Here is a 23395-nt window from a genome sequence, read left to right on the forward strand (position 1 = left end):
ATGCATTTGTGTTGGTCTGAATCAGTTAAATTTTGTATTATCGATCTATTTGGGTGCAAGTATTTTTTTTTTTTTTTTTTTTTTAATGCTATTACAATATGGTTGAGCATAAAATTGCATCTGGAATTCTATTCAGTTTCAACCAAAGCAGGGATTATAACATCGTCTGTGAATCATGTCGCATGAATTTGATATACTATATTATCAGTTTCAATAGATTGTCAAAATTCAACCACCACTACCAAAATATTAACCTCGACAATTTGAAATCCACACATTGTGATATCATACGAAACCACAAACAAGAACTGCCACAAATACGAGGTTATGACTTATGAGAGTTTCAGAATACCGTAATCCTCTTTTTTGGCAGAAAAAAAAGGGTTAGAGATTCCGGATAACCCAACTAAAAACCAACCACATCCGATGAAAATCCATTGCAGAGGCAATGTGATTGCACAAAACAGTGTCATTCCATATTTGAGACAGGAGGCCCCATGTATACTACATAAAATACACAAGAGACTATCCACAAATCAACAAGGTCAATCTTATGGGATGTTTGCATTTCTTCTACACCAGGCAAACAAAGTGATGCCCGGTTTTTTGTATTTCCCCTGAAAAAGAGAGACAATCAGAATTACTCCTCCATAGGACATTTCCAAAAAAGAAACACAGACACACACGGATAAAACCTGCCATCCCAAAGAGGAGAACTCGATTTTGTACGGTTCAAAGATAATCCAACAATTAGCTTGGTGCTGATCTTCTATTAGTGTCATCTTGTGGATTCCCAGAAGGCGCTGCACCTGAGAACATCTCCATCACAGATCTCAAAGCCCCTGTTAGGTCCTCGGGCATTTGTTCTCCCAAATTGATATTAATATTCCCACCAACTCTTATTCCCGGCTCACTAAATGTATCAGCAGTGCTGCCTCCTGCTTCTGGCCGGTCTTGAGAATGCTGTCCCTGGTATACGTTTGCAGCCATGTTCATAAGCATGCTAGCAATATCAGAAGGAAGGCCGTTAGCATTAAATGGCATGGATGCAAATGGCGGAGTTGTGCCTTGGCTTCCTGAACCCCCTGCAGACTGGTGATTCGTTTCTTGATGATGATTTGCCGAACTTGAACTCTGTATAACGAAAAGAAAGGAAAACTGAGTTCTCAAAATCAGGAGGGACTGCAGAATGATGCATCAAATTGCAGAACAAACATCACCAAATTTCCAACTTCCAGAAGATGGCACGTCTTAACAGTTTCTCAAATGTTCAGTCTGCAGTATCAAAAAAAGAACATAGAAACTGGCTAATTGCTGATTATTGGTCTCTTAAGCATAGATTTGAACAGAAGGGACAAGACACTAATTTCTGTTCAGAAGTTGAAAATTGTTGGAATCATTATCAATATATAAGTTATATATATATATATATATATTTCATTTCTACTCATTCACCAAATAATTTCAAAAAGGCTAATCCTTATTCTGCTAGCTATAAGTTGTCTCTCCTTCAACTCTGTTGAGTATATTTTATGCATGTCTCAAGTCATCGACCAAAGAAGTGGGAAACAGCCATGAAAACAGACACCATGCAGTCTTAGTTCTCTTTCATACATTGGATTAATCAACAGAACCAATATTACATTTTAGTTGTGAATTTGTGCAAGGAAAAATAACCAATTATTTGATTTGTGTGTAGGCTTTTAAAAAAAAATCATATTGATTATAAATTCAACACATTAATTAAAAAAAAAAACTATCCTGAACACATGTCCAGTAATTCTGTATAAGTTGAAAGAAACTTGTCAATGAATTCAAGAGTTGTCAAATGAAGGACACCAATGTAAGAGTCAACAGCAGTCCTATCATATTCCTTTCTGTCAGAGAGGTTTGTGAATTTACAGGCTCAAATTGAAAATATTAGTTTAATATCTTCAAAACATGTCCACTATTTCCATTAATGTAACCACTAACCAATAGCAAAAATACAATGTACTTCTTCATATCAGAGAAAGGAACAGCATTAACAATGCCATTTCTGAATTTACACTGAAATGAGAATATGTGAAATAGCATTAGACCTACACTTTTTTATAGTTAAATCTCATACCTCTCTGCAACTTGGAGAACTACTTTACCCTTTTTATGGGGATTCTATTGTTTCTTGTTCTTCTTAAAATAAAGTCCAGATCTAAAATTATTTACCTCCACAACCCCCACCCCATTTTTCAAAAAAAAAGAAGAAGAGAAAAAAGAAGAAGAGGAAAAAAATAATAAGAAAATAACTCAACTTGGAGACACAGAAAAAAGAGGAAGGAGGGGGGGGGGGGGGGGTGGGGGGGGGGGAAGGGGGGGGAAGAGAAAATTTCCAAAGATATTCTATCTCATTCAAAACTTTATAATACCCCTTTTCACCCCTCCATAAAACACATTTCTCACACACACAATATAAATTACCTCATTACGTTCTGTCCTTAGCCGCTCTTCTATCAATTTTTGCTGAGCCACCTATGATTCAATAAAACAATAAAATGAATAGTAACAATAATAATTGTTACTGCTGTAGTAGTAGTAGTAGCATAGCACTGGTAGTAATATAATAGTAGCAGCAGCAGTATTGTTAGTAGGAATACAAATGCAAGTATGAACTAACCCGGATGTTTTCTTTGACAGAATCATTGTTTGGATCCAATTGCAATGCTGCATTAGTTAAATTTAAAAGAATTAAAGAGAATGACAAAGTTTCTAAAATTTCTTCAGTAAAATTTTAAATTAAAAATATTTGCAGCATCATGAATCTATTAAGTTCTTGGAAGAAAATATTACGGTGTAGGCAAACAATAATGGATCATTATGGATATCAAGAAGCATGATTCAACTTGGAGAAAGAGAAGGCATGACTAGAAAAGCTCTTATAAGCAAGAGGACCAACATTCAAAATCCATAATTTTGGACAAAGATATATATTACGTCATAATGACATTAGATGAGATCACCTCAAAAAGGTCCAGAGCTAATACATTACAGTGGTTTACATTCTTGTTAATTAAATCACATGGGTTGAACTTTGACTCAATTTAACCAACCAATTGCTTAAATATGTCATCTTACATTTAATTCAAATATTTACTTTCATTATGCATACTTAAAATATGTGTAAAGCTAGCAAGCGGGTGCTTTGGATTGATTGTACCGGTCAACAGCTGCAAGGAGGACTTCATGCTGAGAGCACCCCTCGATAGATTTTTCCTTAGAATAGATTTTTCGTAAACAGATCTGGAGCCAGCTCCACAAATCTACACTTTTGAAAAACAATCAACAGCTGCAAGGTGGGGACCTCATGCTGAGAGCACCCCTCGATAGATTTTTCCTTAAAATATATTTTTCGTAAACAGATCTGGAGCCAGCTCCACAAATCTACACATTTGAAAAACATGGTTGCATCTTCATGTGGTAATCTAAATTGTCTCAGCGGAAGGTTATGGTAGTGTATGCTATACGTTGTACCATACATGTCAACTTAAATTCATCTTAAGTGAGTAAGCATTTGCATCCACTTAAAAGTTGTGTATAAGTTTAATATGATGGTACAAATATCACAAGATTTTTGACAGATAAAGTTGCTTCAAGCTTTAATTTTTCAATCAAAAATATTCTTATGCTTGCATTTTTTAATTTTTTTTTTTGGATAAGTATTTCTTATGGTTGCATATAAGTTTTGGTTGTTATTTACATTAGTTTTATGGCACGATTTAGCTTCCTCAAAAGTTTTCCAAGTATGAGACTATTTCCAGGTTGACAAAAACATACACTGAAATAAGATTAATACTCTACTTCCTAGTGCTTTTCTAAGCCATCAACTAATCAATACTCTTTGTTTATCTCATTATCATCTTATTTGGCATTGCCTTTGTTGAACTTACATGTCCCATTACAACTCCAACCACTTACATGTTGAACTTGATTGGATAACATTGATGTAAAAAGAAAAACAGTTCCCTTCTTTCCACTTCTAATGTTTTAAATTGTGCTACAGCTGGTTATGAGTTTCTGTAACATCAAATCCAAACCAACCAATTCAAGGTAGGTCGCATTATCTGGTTCGCCATACATTGACACCGTATCAATGAACATAATTTCCAGCACATCCTTTTTTTTTTTTTTTTGATAAGTAAGATTTTATTGAAAACGCTCAAGAGGGGAGCGGAACCCAAAGGAAACAAAAGGGCCAAAGGCGCCTCAAACCTTCAAAGAGGCTAAAAAAACAAAAATCTCCTCTAAAGATCTATAATCTCTCCCTGAAACCCAACAAAAAAGAGTGGAAACAATAGAGAACTTAAGCATAGAAACAGGTTTCTCCTTTCCCTCAAAATTACTAATTTCTCCAGCACATCCTTATTCATCAGTGTTACTAATTTTTCCAATATATAGGCATATTTTAAACTATATTAATTATAATAAAGAAATAATTGAAAATCGAACAGAGTAATAGTCAACGTGATGCCACAGTAAGTGCATATGTCATACAAACCTTTTATAAACCCTTTATTGATTGCATCCATGTAGTTCCCTTGTGCGTAATAAGCAAATCCAAGACGACTGTATGCCTTGCTATAATTTGGGTCAATTTCGATGGATTTAAGACAGTCTCTGATTGCTTCAGTATACTGGTGGATCTGGGTGTATGCAGCTGCCCTGATAAGTGCACATATACCAAAGGTCACAATTTGCTGCAACTAGGCAAAAGACTATTGAAATGCAAAAGATTTGAATTTGATTCAACAATTTGTTTACTATACTAAAAATCATCCAAGAAATTTACAACTCTATTTCAGATTCTCATTGATATTGTAACTAATTTCCACCCATACATGCTAAGGAAACACCATTCATCAGTGTGGTATGGGATGCCTCCAAGGAATTGACAGATTAGAAAAAGAGATGCATATTTACATCAAACAGATTACACTTAATCCATGGCTTCCAATTTTTTATTTATAATCTAATCATGGGCATTTATGGAATTCGATAATCAATAAAATCAAAAGAACAGTTTATACTCTAGGGTGAAACCATGAAAGACAAGCTGGTGAAGTTTAATAGAGAGATTTTTTACAGCAACAGTAGGAGAGACTGCAGGTTGGTCTTTGAAGGTTGAAATACAGAGATAATCATTTAATTTGAACCAACTGAAGTTCATCTTTGTCCATGAATAAGAGGTAATTTTGAGTTCATACACTTCTTGCATGTTACTTCAGATCAGCAAAACTATGTTGTTCAGGATTTAGGTTGCAAAGTTGGGAAAGAATATGTGTTCACCTCATTTAAAATGTGACATTAACAAACATGAAAACAGGTAGCAACATGTGAGAAAAGAGCAATTATCTATAAGATCATTCGAGTAAATTTTAACTTTAAAGCCTCTAAAAGGGCTATAATAATAATAATAAAAGGGACTGGTTGGTTATCGGGCTCAATAGTCCAATAAATTCCACAAATAGCATCCAAATCACAAATCACAAATCACATGTAATATCTTTCCATTTGTATAAATTCATTAAGATTCCGCAGAACATGATTCACTAGATTCATATGGAAAGGGGTTGAATCGAAATTGAATAATAAGACCCAAATTATCAATCATAATCTTAACTACTTTGGGGCAGAATATATCTTTGGTTTATGTTATTAGGATATCCCAGTAATTATGTTTTGTTGCTCATTGTGCTTATCACCTTAGTAGGTGGCTACTCATAAGTTACCAGTCAGCTTCTTGCTTGATTCTGTTTTATTACTAGCTTTAACTGTCACCTACTTTGTAAGGCCCGGTTCCATTTTGCATTTTTCCGGTATTTTTTTATTTTTGGTATTTTATTTTCTTCTATGTTGGGGGACACGTGCTGTGGGTTTCCGGGAGTTGTTCGGGGCATTTCTTTGGGATTAGAACCCTTAGAAACTCATTTGGAACCATTTCGAACATTTTCAGATTTCGTGCCCGTGAGGTCCTGTGGGCCCAGGGCCGGGTTTTCATGCTCGGGAATTTTCCCGACATTATATTTATCATGCTATATTATGTTATTGGTGTATGTGTATATATAAATGTGCTTTAAGTATATGTATTTTGGTACAAATGTTATTAGAGTTAGCTTGGAGGGCATTTTCGTACTTTGGCGTGTTGGGTGGAGACCACTTGTTGACCAAGAACATATATAGCCACAAAAGATCAGATTTGTGGGCTCATTATCTCTTTCTCTCTCTACTGAGTTCCCTTCTCTCTCTTCCTCTCTCTATGATTTTTGCTTTCCACCATTGTTACAAAGCAAAAGGCTTGGTTTTGACCTAGTACAAGTGAGATTTTGAGAGGGTGCTAGTTGGAGAAGTGAGAGAACTTGAAGAGGGCTACAAGATGGTATAATTTTTGTGACCATTGAAGCATCTTGAGATTTCGGACCTAGGCTAAATTTTGGAAAAGTTGTTCACCTCTTCTTCCTCTTCATTTTGGTGGTCTTAGCCTTCATTTTGGTGGAGTTTCAACCTTGGAGCAAGCTAGGTTTTGGCTTGGATGTGAGGTAGGGGTGTCTAATTCATAGAGTCCTTTAATTTTGTGAGTTCTTATATGATAAATTGTGTGTATAACATGCTATGATTGACTTAGTGTGGTAATTGTTCACCTTATTAATTTTAATGCCATCCATTACCTATCATGGTGATTAATTGTACAATTCAAATGCTATCTACGTTAACTTCTTGCTAGCATGCCTTGTGTGTTGATGTTGTGCCAACTTGTAGTTAAGGGGATGATTACTTGAGAAATTGTATATGTTATAACATGAAAATTGTGAAGCCTATGTATATGATGATTAGAATTTAACTCTCTTGATTTCAAACACTCTTAAGTGTTTGCCAAATTGTTAATGTGAAGCTATTTGTTGAATTTTTTGTTTAAAAGGCATGCTTATGTAATGTGGTTATATAAGTACTTTGAGGCATACCCAATTCATGATGATAGCTAGGTAGTTGGCCATTCATAATTTGAAAGTTGAGCATACATGGGAGCATTCATCATTCAAGCATTGGGTAGTGCATGTGTGGGTGTGATGGTTGTGTGGGGTGAATTTCCAAAGTTTGAAGAAAAGTTTTTGAACACGGGAGATGAGCGGTCACCTTGTTCCCGATTGTGTTTTGTGAAAAACAGGAGATGAGCGGTCGCCTTGTTCCCAAGGATGTTTGTGAAAAACGGAAGACGAGAGGTTCTGAGGTTGTGGTAGCTAGACCCCAAATGGTGGTGAGCAGTGATTCTACGCCAGGGATAGCTAGATAGTGTTCCAAATGGTGGACGAGCGGTGGTCTTGTGCCATTTGGAGTTGATGGTTTTTGGTGTGTGTATGTGTGAGTGAGTGGGGTTGGTTGGTTGGAGGAGTGCGGTAACATTCACGGAGATGTCATAAGCGTGGTTAGAAAGAGATCATGGCATTCGGCATAATCGTGGACTATACATGCATTGATATATTGTTGATGAATTTGTATGTGTATATGTGGGTCTTTTTTTTTTTTTTTTGATAAGTCAAATAATTATTTACTATTATTGACTGATGGAGTGGGGATTCGAACTTGGGCCTTTGGCCACAAGCAACACATGCCCTACCACTGGGCTATCACACCATATCCAATATGTGTGTATGTGGGTCTTACCGGTTATTATTGTCAATGTCGTTTAGTTTAGTTGATGATCTCGATCTTTTTCCCGTGCAAGCATGACCCCTCGTCTTGATTCCGCTTCCATTGTGTGCTTGCTCACTTGGCTATAAGAGGCATGCCTTAGGCATACTCTACTCAGCCGTCGTGCTCACCCCTATTATATTAACATTTTTCAGGCCAGACTCGCTACGGAGGATGATGGTATTGGAGAAGTCTTCTAGATCGTTTTGGAAGACCTTATATTTTCATATCTCCATGTATTTCTTTTTGTTGTAGTATGTACTTATGTATATATTTGAGGCTTCTTGTATATTTTGCCTCTTGTCATTTCAAGGGAATGAGACGCCTACGGCTATGGTCAAACTTTACATTCTTCGTTCTCTTTTCAATTATGTGAAGAGGAGCTTTTGTTCTTCTTCTGATGATTTAATTACTTTCTTGGATTCTTTGGGGCCTTAGCCCCGGTTCCTCTTTTGTAATTGGGACGCGTTCCCCTTTTGAATGCCTTTTTTAATGCTATTTTTACTTATCAAAAAAAAAAAAAATTAGGTTATATAATGAGGCCATGTAGGTCAACGACTTATTGTAATTATCATTTTGTGAATATGTACGTTTTCCTTGATGTTTTTGTTTATGTATGATGTTTGTCACGGATAGATACTAGTATGATAGGGTGAGAGGGTGGCCTCATCGACACCATTTTCAGATTTAGAAATGCATATGATTTGCATACCATTGATGACATCTTGTTCATTTCAACATTCTTGGCCTTTGATGGACTTAGATGAATGTTTTAGAACACCCTTGGAGTGTTCATGTTGGCCTAGGAGGTGCCCAAGGCCTTAAGCACCTGAAAAAAAACCTTTTTAAGCAAGTTTGGACACCCTACGATCGATCGTAGGTCTCCATTTTTTGGATGCAAAAACAGAAAGTTGTCTTTCCTACGATCGATCGCACTATTGTTCACAGCACCCGTCTTGATGATCAAACTTCAAATGGCCATAACTTGCTCATTTTAAATCCAAATTAGGTCATTCTTGTGCTCAAACTGACCGTCTTGAAACCAGCTTTCCAATGGTACCAGTCCCATTCAAAGATTCCAAATATAGAAAGAGTTATGACCTTTTAAGCGAGGACTGGTCATATCTTCCCTAAGATAAAAATGCCAATTTGTAACGAAACCATTCCTCTAGGGCCTAGACCCTCATAGGATGTTTATATATGGTTACCATGACTTATATGGACCCCATTTGGTACATCATTCATGGTCACATTAGCCATGTAGGCTAATGTGAGCTTAGATTCCGCATTTGGGACTCGATGTCAGGTCGGGTTTGGGTATCCGTTCATGTACTGGGTGAACTAGGTTCGGGGCGTGACATGCTTGCTTGCTACCAACTTGTAACCTACTGGTCACCTACTCTCTCTCTTATTTTCTCTTCTCTTTGCTAACTCCTTCTCTCTCTCTGATTCTCACCAACCTCTTTCTTAGAACTTATTTTCCTCCTTTATTCAACATCTCACTTGACCTACTATACTGTACGTCTCAATTCCTATCTGGTGTTTAATTAACTTCTATTCCTTGGAATACAACTTTCTCCTCTCTCCCCGTTGCCTTACCTTCCCTCTATTTCTTGCTCTTGCTTCTTTATATTTCCATGCTCCGTTGCTAATAGAATCGAACAAATTCAAAGGAATTTCCTTTAGGGAGATGAGTTCAAGTATCATCTTGTTAGATGGGAGCAAGTTTGCAAGCCTATAAAGTTGGGGGGTCTTGGTATTAGATGATTGATTCCTTTTAATAAAGCTCTTTTGGGTAAGTGGTTGTGGAGATATGGGAAGGAAAGACATCGTCCTTGGCGCAGATTAGTGTCTTGCAGGTATGGGGAAGATGTTGGTGGTTGGACTACACGTCCGGTTTCTATTGCGGGAGGAGTTGGGGCGTGGAAATCCATTCGACAAGGATGGGATGCCTTTTCCTCTCATATCAGATTCAGAGTTCGGGATGGTAGCTGTGTCCGCTTTTGGGATGATCTTTGGTGTGGGAACCAGCCTTTATGTCGTACATTTCCCAGGTTCTATAGTATTGCAGTTGATAAACATGCCATAGTTGCTAACTGTTATCATCTTGATAATAGTGGGATTACGTGGAATGTTCATTTTCGGCGTTCATTTCAGGATTGGGAGTTAGAAGAGGTGAGCATTTTCTTGGATCAATTGTATCGGCAAGAAGGAATTGGCAGGGGTTTTGACAGTTTAAATTGGATTCCCTCCTCTCACGGGCGTTTTACAGTTAGGTCCTTGTTTTTCTGTCTGTCTAATTTTGCATCCTATGATTTTCCTTGGAAGACTATTTGGTGCTCCATGGTCCCTACTAGGATGGCATTCTTTGTATGGACTGCTGTTTGGGGAAACATTCTGACGATCGATAATCTGAGGAAAAGGGAAAATTTTCTTGTTAATTGGTGCTATTTATGTAAGCAGAATGGGGAGTCAGTCGATCATCTCCTAATGCGGTAGCGCGCGATTGCTGGAATCTCATTCTTGGCCTATTTGGCATGTGTTGGGTAATGCCACGTTCTACTAGGGAGCTAATTCATACTTAGAGAGGTTGTCGTGTGAGTAGGAGTGTTCGTGCTTATTGGAGATCTGTACCACATTGTATTTGGTGGTGTATCTGGAAGGAGCGAAATAGTAGAATGTTTGAAGGGAAAGAGTCGTCTACAGCGACACTGTAACTTTTTATCATTCACTCTCTTTTTTGTTATGTGAACAGAAGTTCGTGTTCCTCTTCTGTTGATTTAATTTCTTTTCTGGATTCTTTGGGGCCTTGAACCCCGGTTCCTTTGTCCACAGGACGCGTTCCCCTATTGAACGCCCTTTTTAATTTATTATTACTTATCAAAAAAAAATGAGGAATACATTTTCTTATCATAAGAATTGTAGTGCAAGTTGCATCTGCTTGGTATTACAGTAACCAAGATCCAAATTCGTGATGCAAAACTTCAAGATTGAAAACCTACATAGCTCATTACTCTGAAACTCGAGATCAAATTTTCTCCAATTCAATCAAGTTCAAAAATGAGGATTAACTTTTGCAGCAAGATTAAAAATAAAAATAAAACTTACCAAGCTGTATTTCTTTATTCCACATTTTTAATTAGTTTTAAGAAGCTTTACATTTTTTGCTGTTATATAATTAAACTTATTTGCTAAATAGGGTAGAATTAGTTTTATGATTTTTAGGTATTAGGGACATAAATATTTCTATTTATAGGAGGACAGGAGGCTACTGGTAAACTTCTAATCTAGGTGCTTGTCACCAGCTTACTTCTCACCTACTCACTTCTCACCAACTTGATCATACTTGCATGTTAATTGCTAAATAGGCCTCACCAGCTACCTTGTCACTCTCTAATCTTCTCCTCTATTACGATTCCCTTTCCACTGTCTTATGTCTTTCTTTGAACCCTTCCCTCCTCCATCTTTCCTCTCCTTTCTTCAATATGTCCTTTAACCTTTCTAGTCTCTTTGATATCTTATCTTTCCTCTCTCTCTTCTCCCTTCCCTCTCTGTCCCTCTCTAATATTCTGTTACTCTATTTCTTGGGGATTACTCTCTCCTCCCTCCTCTCCCTTGCCTTTTCCTCACTCCCTTGCCCTTGCTCACAATTCTTCTTTATTACTCAATAAGGAAGCATATTTTCTTGTTATGAAAAACCTATAACAAGTTTCACCATAAATTTTAAAGAGCCACTTCCAAAATTTCACACCCCACTTGGCAAATAATTATGTTCCAAAGATTTCAACTTGTGATCTGTACAATGTAGGACTCAGAAGCCAACAAGAAAATAGTATTTCTATCCACCACTATCCTGTATTTAGGCCAATCTCCTGTTTAATTGTTCCTTCATTGCCTAAATCATAAATTTCTCAGCAAATCAATCCCCTAATATTTGCTTCCCAGTATCCCACTGTGCCAATCACCAGTGGAGCGCTGTAACATATTTTCTAATATCTGCTGATTGCCTTAGGAAGGCAGGTTATCTATCTCCAGATGATGCAACCTATTTTCTAACATCTGCTGATTTCTTTAGGAAGGTTGTCGATCTCAATATGATGTTTGCTCGTGAAGTACTAGCACATACCACACAACAAAGAAATAAATAATATAGTTGGTTGACCTCAACATGACATTCATGCAAAACAGGACTGATAATTGTACTGGTGATGGTCAAATCACTTATGAATCAATACTTTCAGACCCCTACAGAATCTAACTTGGAAACTAGTGGGGTAAAGAAAATGGTAGTTTTCCTACTAAAATTAATTTATCATCTTTAAAGTACTCTCCCACTTTTGCTCTTTTGCACCAAAGGGAAAAAGATAAATAAATAAATAAATAAATAAATAAATAAAATAAATAAAAGAAGAAGAAGTATTACAAGTTACAACCAATGCCAATATTCAAAAACAAAAACAATAAAATTTAAAAAATACATGCAGTGCACCTGTTGCAATAGTAAACTGCATTTTCTTCACAAAGTGCAATAGCACAAGAATACAGCTCAATTGCATCAGAGTATAGTTTTGACTGCATGGCCTTATTACCTACAAAGGAAGGGCAACTATAAAATACAAAAATCCAAAAAGAGCAATTATTATAGAATCATCTATCACATCAATGGGCATGAGGCACAAATATAAGACCGTCCATGGATAAGCACAAATTAAGACAACTGCATGATTAAAGAAAATTATAGCCATGCTAAAGATATAATTGAGAAGAATTCTAGCATAATCATGCCCTTAACAATAAGAAAGGTTTTCTTAGACCATCTAAGAGAAAATAACTATAAGTACAGATTTAATACAACTAGCCACCAATGTTTACGGAAGTAATAATTAAAAATACCTTGTGATTTCAAGGACTCGGCAAGGCTTTTCTGATCAAATGTCTGGCATCCAGATTTTTGCATACCCTGGTATCACAAAAGTTGATTTTCCTTTGTCAAGCTACGGGCATGGAGGATAAAAAATTGGGTAAACTACAATGACCTCCCCTGAGGTTTGGACTAATTGCAATGAAATCTAAGGTTTTCCATTTTGTTGCAGCGTGACCCCCTGATGTTTTCCCCATTTTGCAATGACCTCCCCTCCGTACAAAAAATAATAAAATTGGTTTGAGGTGACTAAAATGCCCATCAATAATGTAAAAAGATGCTATTATCCTTGTAATGTAAACAAATGACAATAAAATTCATGTTAAGTGGACCAAACTACCCTTAAACCACACACTCACCATTGTTTCTCTCTCTAAAACCCACCTCCACCACTTCACTGCCACCGTCCCTTCTGCGAAATCCATTTGTAACCCCCCAATCAAATAATGTATGTGTAAAATACTTATCAAAAAAAAAAAAAATGTATTGGTGTGCAATAATCTATGTATTACATTGGTTAATATATATATAGAGAGAGATAAACATTCTCAGCCCCAAATGAAAGTCAGAGACCCTATTCAGAGTCTGAACCCACCTCCACTTCTTCACTGCCACCATCACTTCTGCTAAATCCATATGTAACCCCCAAATCAAACAATGTGTTTTGTGTGCAAAATTCACATATATATATCTATATAAAATACATATATGGTAATACATATATGGTTACAAATACATATATATATATATATAAAGATCAGACCAGTCCGATCCGGCAACTATTCCCGGTGAAGAACACTCCCAAACGGAACCACACGTGATGAGAGAGTGAATCAATCCAAGTATACTCTCAATCAACTCCATCATCTAGCAACATCGGATGTTAATTGTTCTCCCGGTGGCTCTGATTGGGTTGCGGCAAATCCATGGCTATCTTTGGTATCAGTCACTATCAACCACAACAACCCCTCAAAGACCGGTCAAAGGAAATTCCGACATCTGCCTACACTAAATCAAAGACTGAATTGAAGGATGTAATCATCAGCAGCGACGAGAATTTGAGCAGCGTGGAGGTGGAATCTGTTATGTATATGCACCCGGCGGAGAGTGAGGCAGCGGTGGAAGCGCGGCCAATGAATTTTGGGGCGAACCGCCGTGTGCTTTCAGAGAGAGAGAGAGAGAGAGAGAGAGAAACCGGTTCAGATCTTTAAATCGCCACTCCAGAGAACCAATCAAGATGGTCCTTGAGCTTAGGGATGTCAGGGAAGAAGTCACGTTCGATGATCTTCTCGATTGCGGCGACGTAGGAGTCCTCATCAAGGACAGCATGGGTTTTGCAAGGGTTTTTTGCGGTTTGGGTTGAAGTGGTTAAGGGGTTTGTAAGAATTTTTCAGAGAAAGAAGGTGATGGTGAAGAGAGGTATCGAGGTCAGTGGCCTGGAGATAAAAGCCTGGTTTGTAACTTTATATACATATATATATATATATACATATATATATATATATACATACATATATATATATATATATACATATATATATATATATACATATGATTCTATGGTTGGGGTTGAGGTTTTGTTTGTATACACACACACACACACACACACACACACACGTACATATATGATTCTATGGCCTTGAGGGTGGTGGTGTGGATGGTACCGGTGATGGTAGATCGGGATGGAGGGGGAGAGGAATAGTGAGATAAAGGAAAAATAGAAATATTTTTATTGGGTAAATGTTAGTGGGCAAAAGGGTCATTTGTTATTTTTAGATATTTTGATTTTTTAATAATATAATAATGAGGGTAGATAAGTAAATTTACTACAAAATCTGACATTGGGGGTCTTTGCAACAAAATGGCAAACCTCAGGTTTAGTTGCAATAAGTCCAAACCTTAGGGGAGGTCATTGTAGTTTATCCTAAAAAATAATGAGAGAATGGAAATTTAATAAACAAGAAGCGACCAACATAAGTGTGCCAACACATCATTAGAGTGTTTTCATGTATAAAGATTGAATATTTGAATGAAAATGAGAGTTTTTAGTTAAACGTAATCGAGTTCCCTTTGAAGTCACATAGAATGTTCTAATGTGTAAAGATTTAATCTTTGAACGAAAATACCTAAATAAAGGTACCTTTTAAGTGACTAGAGTGTTTTAATGTATAAAGAGAGCACTACGAGCTAGTGTCAGGTGCCAACGAAAAATGCAAAACCATAAAGAGGAAGAAGATAGAAAAAGGTTGAATGAGACTGGTTATAATTGCTTACCATAGTATAAAATATATGTCGAAAGTAGGTTCTAACTGTCAAGTTATGAGGACAGGGAAAAAAGGGCAAATAATGTACTAAGATGAAAGTCTATGGAAGAGGAAAGAAAATAACAAACTAGTGATAGTGTAGTACACTTCTTATTCTCTATTTACTTAAATTAATTAATAAACATCAATATGTGCCAGGCATCAGCCTTATACCATGTGCCAGGCCACCATGAATATCAGGCACCTTCTTCCCCAACTCCCCTTGTTTCACCCTTAATTTGGTCTAATATATGGTCCAACCTACTGTTGAGGCTTCCCATAACCTTGCGCAGGAGGCATTACCCTACACAACGCTCTTCCAATGTTACAGTTGCTGGTGATAAATTCATATCAGTGTTCTAATGTTGTGATTGAATCTACTAAAAATATTACTTGTTGGTTCAGAAAAATCATAAGCACATAACGCATACCGCTAGAGCGTTGTGAAATATACTTGTTGCTCTATCCAGTTGGACCTGATCGTCCTGTCCATCAGTTGTAGTCTTAAAATAGTGAATTTTCTCAAGTGCGCCAAAAAATTGCCCAAAAAGTTCGTCTTTGGATAATCCTGCCAATGACATGAAAAAATAGAAAGATTATTATGCAAAAGACCAATAGCTTCAGAATATAAAACAGACCCCCTTTTTAAAAAAAATGTTTAGAATAAATCCCAATTTCAGCAATGTCAATACCAAATGACAAATTCGCATGCCAAATATATATCCTCCTAAACCATGTCTGTGAAGCTAGGGTGATTACCATTAAGAGCATCAGCATGAGTTCCATGACATAAATGGCCAAAATTTGTTTCAGTTTGTGACATTGAGTACTCGAAAAAGAAAAACTATCAAGAAACTAGAATTCAGCACAGCCATTAATTTCTAAAACGGAATTCATAATTTAAAGCATGGTTTTCCATAAGCTAATATTAAATTTTCTTTTTGAAATTCCAACCAAACTAATACAATGGCAGCATTTCTTTAAGAAGCATTTGTCTGAGTTCCAATGTCACAAAAGATGCCTCAAACTAACATCATCAATCCCATTCCCACCACTACCTAGCATTTTTTTTCCCCGGTTAGGTAAATACTCTCACACACACTCGCAAATACCCACCATGGGGTTCGAACCCCTCACCGCCCCTTTGAGGGAGGAGTGGTTATACCAGTTTGGCTAATGCCCAGTGATCAGTAACTAGCGTGTTGTTGGTTCAGCATTTCTGACAGCAGGGACGGAGCCAGAAATATTTAAATGGGGGTGCCAAACTAGTAATATAAAATTAAAATTTAAAAATAATATAAAATAATTGTAATAAAAAAAATTAGTGCATTTTTAATGTGTATTGTTAGGAGCAAGACTGTAAATAAAATGAGAAGAAGAATGGAGAGAGGAGTTGTCAAGTGTCAATAATTTTCTTTCCTTCTCTCTCTAACTCATAAAAAATAAAATTTATGCATGTATGCGTGCTAGTGAATAGAGTATGTTGTTGTAAGTATTACCATGACAATTAACATTTTTTTAACTAAATTGATTCTTTTAAAGCAAGAGGTTCATTAGACTTTGAAGGGGTTACAGGAATTTCATTTGCAAACCACCTTTAATAACTATAAGTTAACCATAAATTGAAAATTTTAAAAATTTTAGAGGGACCAACTTTAGCTTTTATATAGAAAATCACCATTAATAACTAGAATTTAGTACCATAAATAGAGTTTTACAAAAAAAATAAAAATAAAAATTGGGGGTGGGGGCAGGTTTAATTTTTGATGGCCCCCCTAGACCCCTCCCTCCGCCCCCATCTAACAGTATTTTTGAAAATCAAGAACAACAAAATTTTGTTTTCTTGGTTTTTTTATTTAGCTACAAAATCAACATCATGTGTATTAAATTTTTATGAATAAAGAAAAAGTACTTTACTAAAATCAGCAAGAATGTGCAAATTTGGTAATGAAGGTTTGGTGATGACATGACACTGGTGGTACAGGTAGTAGATGAAAGTTAAAGGTAGGACCAGGGGCGGGGCCAGAAATAAAAATTTGGGGGGGGGGGAGGGGGGGGGGGGGGGGGGTGTGTGGGGGGATGGGGTGAACCAGTAATATAAAATTAAATTTAAAAAATTAATTAATTGTAATAATTTCTTTAAGGGCATGTTTATAAATGATATGACTATGGTACTAATAAGTTGTAGCAATGGTTACAATAGTAATTTCTTTTGCAAACTACCATTAATAACCATAGATATGTAACCATAAATAAGATTTAAAAATAATTAAAAAAAAAAAAATGGAGGGGGGGGGGGGGGGGGGGGGGTTTGCATTTTGAGAAAAATTTCCCCCCTGGGGTAGGGCGATGCCTACAGTAGTGATGAAGTTGCCATATTAACGCAAGGTAGTGGCAGTGATGGTGCAATGAAATCTATGCTTCCAAAATCACTAGTACATTGAAACTGTCAATATTAACAAGGATTGGATCCTATTGGATCCTCAAGTTACCTTCAAAATGGGAAGTTCCAAGGGCACTAGAGAGAGAAACAAAATTCAAGCTATATTTTTAAATTATTGTTTGATATATTTGAATATTATGAGGAAAAGCCAAAATCCCAAGAGATTGAAAATAACACCAACAATTTGTACCACGATTTTAGAATTAAGAATTGTTAATTCCATTTCAAGCTTCCATCCGAAGCTTCAACTCCAGACTTGGAGAATTTTCAGAAGTGCCAAAACGGATCAACTTGTATATATCAGAAGCGCCAATTGCAGCGCGTAATGCCCATCAATCATCTATATCATAAGTAATCTAGTTCTTCTTTGCTCTTATTTGATCCACAACCTTCCTTTCCTCTATAACTATATCGGTGATTTCTCGGTACTGCATGAGACTCTCAATTCAAATTTCAAAGGGCCATTAATCTTTTGGCTGTGGCCGTGTGGATGCTTTAGGATTTTGATGTGTGATTTATATTTTAGGCTGACTAGTCTTCTCTTGTGTCTCTAAATGTATATATAAAACTACTGATGTATAAATTACAATAATAAATTATACATATTATTTTCGTAATGGCTTTTTCACGGCTGAGAAACTGTTTATCATTATTACATATATGTATGTGTATTCATTGATGCCATTTGCTATATTTTATGTACATGGTATGCTGGTTTCCTTGACAAATGACGAGCTTAAATCTGATATAAGTTATATTCCTGGAAATCGGCATGCAATTGACAAAAAGAGATTCTTTTTAATATATAAAAGATAAAGAACAATACAAAGTAACTATTTGTTATTTCCTCTCATTGCAACCAAGAGAGAGAGAGAGAGAACTTCTCTAATAATTTAATAATTTATGTTATTTTGATTTTTATTCCATTTTCTCTTATTTGCAGTCTGTTTAAGCCATCTTCAGTTCTAAAACATAAAATGTATTCACTTTTTTTTTGAAAGTGTAAAATGTATAATTTTGAAAGAAAGAAGTCATATATTATTTAGGTTTTAAGAACTGCAAGTAAATTTCGTATCTTTTCCTTCTGTAAAAATTGCAATACAAAACATTGAGCTTCAATATCATAAATTCACAGCGCATCAAGCAACAAAAAATGAGAAAATGCATGTGTGTATAGACGCGTGTGTGTGTATGTGTGTATAGATACAAAACAGTCATACCTGAGGTGTGAGCTTCTCCATTCAAATCCTCACCCTGTTTAAGTAGGAAAAGATAAAACAAAGTCATCATCACAATCATCAATGCCTTAATCCCATATGAACCTATCTTTTTTCATTCTTTTCTATTACAAGCCATCTCTCCTATGAGTTTTAACTTATTAAAATCGCATACAATGATTTCATCCCATGTTAAAAGATAAAACAAAGTGAAATCCAAAATTCATAGCGCAAAACTGGAAGATGGTAGTGAAAACTCAAAAATACATACAACTACAGATAATTATAAAATGGGAAATGATTTAAAGGCCAACTAGTCTGGCATATTTATCAAAGTGAAGCAATTAAGGCCATTGATTGCCTCAAGTGGGGCCTAAAACGGGGTCCCACTTCAGGCCATCAAAGGCCTTAATTGATTCACTTTGATAAATAGGCCAAACTAGTCAGCCTGAATATCATGATTCTTATAAAATTTATGATCCACATTAAAAACCATCCAAGTGATCATTTAAAATGAGCACTTTCAACTTCCTATTCTAATGGCAAAATTACAACTTGGTTTAAGCACTAAAGCCTTGGCTTGAGATCCTTTATTTGCAAAACCAAACACCAAACAAGTAAATGTACCAAGATAAAACCTTAATCAGATATATTTATAACTATGTCATGCTTGGATCTTCTTCAACGTATTATATTAGATGAATTCACATTTTTCCAAACTGTCTTTCTTATACCACTCTCATTTTTTAATGAAAGAACAAAATTCTGAAAATGATGTCTTGGCTTTTAAAAGCATGTCCTTATCAAAAAACAAGTTTTAAAAGCATGTAGGAGAATAATGTTAATGATGCAGTCCAAGAACAAAAAAAAAAAAAATTTAAAGAGAAAGTTGAAAATTGGGGAAATACCAAAGCCGCTCCACATGGGACCTTGTGTGGTCAAGTTTATTTCTAGTCCAGTCCCATTCTATGCTTTTTTTAGGCTACTGTTCAGCTGGTGCAATTTTATGTGTGTCTTATGAGCCAAGGGTATCTAGTAATTAAAAAATTTCCAGACAAGGGCTGATCCATGTGTTTTATTTGCTAGTGGATGGTTTATTGTGTCTTTATGGACCTTTAGATGGACTCATGTGTTTTATGGGCTGACCCAGTCCTATTATATGCTTTCTTTAGACTAGTGTTTAGCTGGTGCAGCTTTGTATTGTCTTAAGCTTTAACAGCCAAGGGTATCCAGTAATTTTAAGGTTTTCCAGACATAGGCTGCCCCATGTGTTTAATTTGCTAGTGGATGGTTTATTGTGTCTTTAAGTGGACCTTTAGTAGGTTTAAACAAGTTTACAATTCAAAGTCTCCAAGTCTCCAAATGTGGTGTTCCAGTTGTCCAAGAGTTAGGACTATCTACATTTATCTAAGTGATAGGTCAGAGAAATACTTATATATAAACTTTCTAATTTTTCAGCATCTTTCCTGAAGCCCTTTGATGACTTCGAGATGCAATTTTACCCCTAGGTAAGATAAAGGCCCAGGGGAATATAGGTGTAACACCACTTATCAAATATATATATATATATATAGGCGTAGCACCTAACTTCTTCTACTTTTTTCTTCTCTTTACATTTTTTCTAATAATCCTTTAAACACCTAAGAGGCCTCATTAACCACTTTCCAATCCTTAGAAATCCTATGTGACAAGCTATAATCCTTCCCCTTTCAACCAAGCAACTCTAGAACACACACCCATTTTGTTTTGTTACTGTTCAAAGTACCACAACAGCACCAAAACTATTTTTTTTTCCTTTACATGCTTAATTAAAAAAACCCCAAACGTCTCAACCCCATTTTACACTCTCACAAACCCAAAACAGCCATATTTTAGCCACCCTGTTAGCTACGAGATCTTATCACAATCCACCCCTGAAAGCCCCTATTTAACACTGCCCTATATAAAATTATCAACTTTAGCAATGTTCCTTAAACTTGTTCTACATCATATAACTTATAGTATGTCTTCATAAATTTGGAGATTTTAAAAACCACACACGACTCACACTTAATTGGACCAAACAACCACAACCAAGTCTTTTTCCCAACTACTTGGGGTCGGCCTTAATTGGCCCGAAGTCCATAGTTAATTGGCCCCAAGTCCATAAACACGGCAACAATTTGATTCTGGTTAATCGCTAGGAAATGACTGTTGTTATCTAAATTCTCCCAAAATATTGAAAATATACAAGAGCATAATGTTTATAGTCCAGATATGTTACTATTATCATTATTACTACTGCTGCTGCTATTATCAGTTTAAGCATGAATCAACTGATAAATGCATGCTCTGTAGATGTTTTACTCAATACATAAGTATCAAACGCATACATCTATTTAGAAAGACATGTGAACAAGTATAAAAAAGCCAGTAGAATCAATCAAAAAGTAACATTCACAAATTAAGTAGATTAAAAATACCAGACAAAATAAGTGGTTAGGTGGAGAACTAACTAGAGAGTGTAATGCCTGTGGAGGATTAGCATCAAAAGCATTCTGTATAGACGATGTACTGGGAGCTTCTGTTGAAAATGACTCGTGAACAACATCTGACTTTATTTCTTGTTGCTCACTCGTTTCCCCTGATTTGAATATGTCAATTAAGCAATCAGGTTTTGGCCAATTATCGGCAGAAGATTGATCGATCTTAAAGACCTCTGCCAAACATTCCTTAGCAACCTCAAGACTTTCAAGATCAACACCAGAAGCAGGTTCAACTGTAATAGATGAACAACGACAATTAAAAGAAAAATTCATCAACCAAATGAAGCTTCACAAATATTCTATCAATAACGGAAAGAATGAAGATAAATAACAGTACAGTCTAAGTTGTTGTTTCTGTTACACTTTAAAAAATGTATATCAAACCAAATTTGACATCCAAAGATCAATAAAACTGTGAGTAATGATGAATGAGTCGTAATGGGCAAGAGGATCAAAATTTGATTGTTTGCAGTCTCTATTATCTGCCTTGAGGCTCCATCAAACATCAAAAGTAATTTATGCAGTTTAAGTTTTTCAAATTTCAATCAAAATTTGCACCCTAGGCAAGCCAGTGAAGCTGGGAAACTTGAACAAAATTATTGGTGCTCCCATTAAGTAAATCTATCATTTGCTATATATATATATATATATATATATATATATATAATCAATCACTTTTCAATGTCATTTGATTCTAACATTTTAAGGTTCGATTTCATTCATGCATTCACTGAAGACTATCGAGTATATTTTAGGAAGCTCATGGTTAATAAGATAATCTCATACCCTGACCTGGCACACAAACTAGTGCTTTTGGCATAAATTGAAGGTTTTGCAAATGTTAACAACTGCAGTTAGTACACCAACCCAGCTCGGGCTATGATACTGTACTTCATAGTTCACAAGAAACAAGAACCAAGGAGGAGCAAAAAGCAACATGTAATCAACATATCCGATACTAGGACAGAGTGCACAGTTAAATTTGGACATCATACTAAAACTCCAATAACTATGGTCATCAGTCAGAATTCCAAACACTATGATAGTGTAATGCATCAAGAGGCAGGCTTGATTTCATCAAACAAAAGCCTCAGGTTGTTGAGCTTCGCAATTCTACCGAAGTTGAGCTCTAGAAACTCAAAACCCCCGTAGGTTTAAAGCTCAACTTCGGTAGAATTGCAAAGCTCAACATCCCGAGGCTTGTGCAAAATTGAATTCTACATTTTCATTCTTTCTCAAAAAGGGTCTATTTTTATTCAATTTTTCATTCTTTCTCAAAAAGGGTGTATTTTTATTCATAGACGTATTACTAATGCCGGGAGAAGTTTAAAAAGGCAAAAAAAATATATTTAAAAAAAAAAAAAAAACCGAATATGAGTTCTAAAACATATATTGAAAGCCCTAATGTCCAGTTTCAGCAACAATATAAAGACAAACCTGAAACAAAAACGTAGTGCAAAAGCTTAAAATTGCAAGATTAACAAAACTGAAACACGTTGAAAGAATTATTGATGAATAAAATGAGGACATAATAGAATTAACATACAATTATCGAGTAGGAATGAATTGCAGTGATCAAGTCCGTTCAGGTCACATTTATAAAACACACATATATACACACACAAACACATGCGCACATATAACGACACATGAAAGTAGAGAGAGGGAGAGAACCAGAATCGAGGAAGTCCAAAAAGGCGTGGACGATGCGACGACAGAGAGGAGAATCAGTCTTCAAGTTCGCCATTGTGGGATGAAACGAGGGACGGTGCGCAAGATAAGATGGTGCGCACCACGGCGTCAAGCAGATACGAGCGTTTCGAGTCTCTGGAGAGCGATCAAGGTCGTCTGACAGTTTTGTAACCGGAAAGTGTTTGGTTGCAGGCTGGTGTAGTTCGCGAGTGGAATAAGTTTTAGGGTGAAACTCGGAAAAGATAGAAATCCATCCAAAGTCCAACCCAATTAATCAGGTTTTGGTCGAGTAATATTTGATTAGCAAGTTTTGATTGTTTGGTAGGAAGAACGATAGATAAAGAGAGAGTAAGAGAATAGGTAAAAGTAAAGAAGAACGAAAAAATAATAGAATATGGTAGGACCTTTCCTCTATACCTATGACATATTGTCTCCCATAAATAAATAAATACCTATTATATATGTGTGTGTTTTGTCAATTTTAAACCTACGCGTTGATAGGTACTTCCAAACATAACATTACAGTTATGAAATTTTGACTCTAAGATGAATTTTTCATTGTGAAATGGGAAAAT

At 36.0% G+C, this 23395-nt stretch overlaps 1 protein-coding gene across 1 annotated transcript; it reads right to left on the reverse strand.

Annotated features, from left to right (window-relative positions):
• Positions 1-62: 62 nt before the first annotated feature.
• On the reverse strand, positions 63-23170 carry LOC132274539 (small glutamine-rich tetratricopeptide repeat-containing protein 2). The gene is made up of 11 exons (XM_059775840.1): positions 22803-23170; positions 21099-21361; positions 18607-18640; positions 15375-15511; positions 12613-12679; positions 12209-12308; positions 4532-4695; positions 2654-2700; positions 2458-2508; positions 696-1134; positions 63-617 (listed from the first exon to the last, which is right to left on the reverse strand). Exons 1-10 carry the CDS (start codon positions 22873-22875, stop codon positions 751-753), a joined length of 1320 nt encoding a protein of 439 aa, XP_059631823.1. The 5' UTR covers positions 22876-23170; the 3' UTR covers positions 63-617; positions 696-750.
• Between the last annotated feature and the right edge of the window lie 225 nt (positions 23171-23395).

This window comes from Cornus florida, unplaced genomic scaffold (genome assembly GCF_030987335.1).
Source record: "Cornus florida cultivar Cherokee Brave unplaced genomic scaffold, ASM3098733v1 CherokeeBrave_3.0.0_Hap2_Chr09, whole genome shotgun sequence".
NCBI lineage: Eukaryota > Viridiplantae > Streptophyta > Magnoliopsida > Cornales > Cornaceae > Cornus > Cornus florida.

Coding starts and splice junctions, on each gene's coding strand:
- LOC132274539 (XM_059775840.1), bottom strand. CDS start 22,875: ATGGCGAACTTGAAGACTGATTCTCCTCTCTGTCGTCGCATCGTCCAC. Junction 21,362..22,802: donor TTTGGACTTCCTCGATTCTG/GTTCTCTCCCTC, acceptor CATCTATTACAG/TTGAACCTGCTTCTGGTGTT. Junction 4,696..12,208: donor GCAGTTTACTATTGCAACAG/GTGCACTGCATG, acceptor TGCACTTATCAG/GGCAGCTGCATACACCCAGA.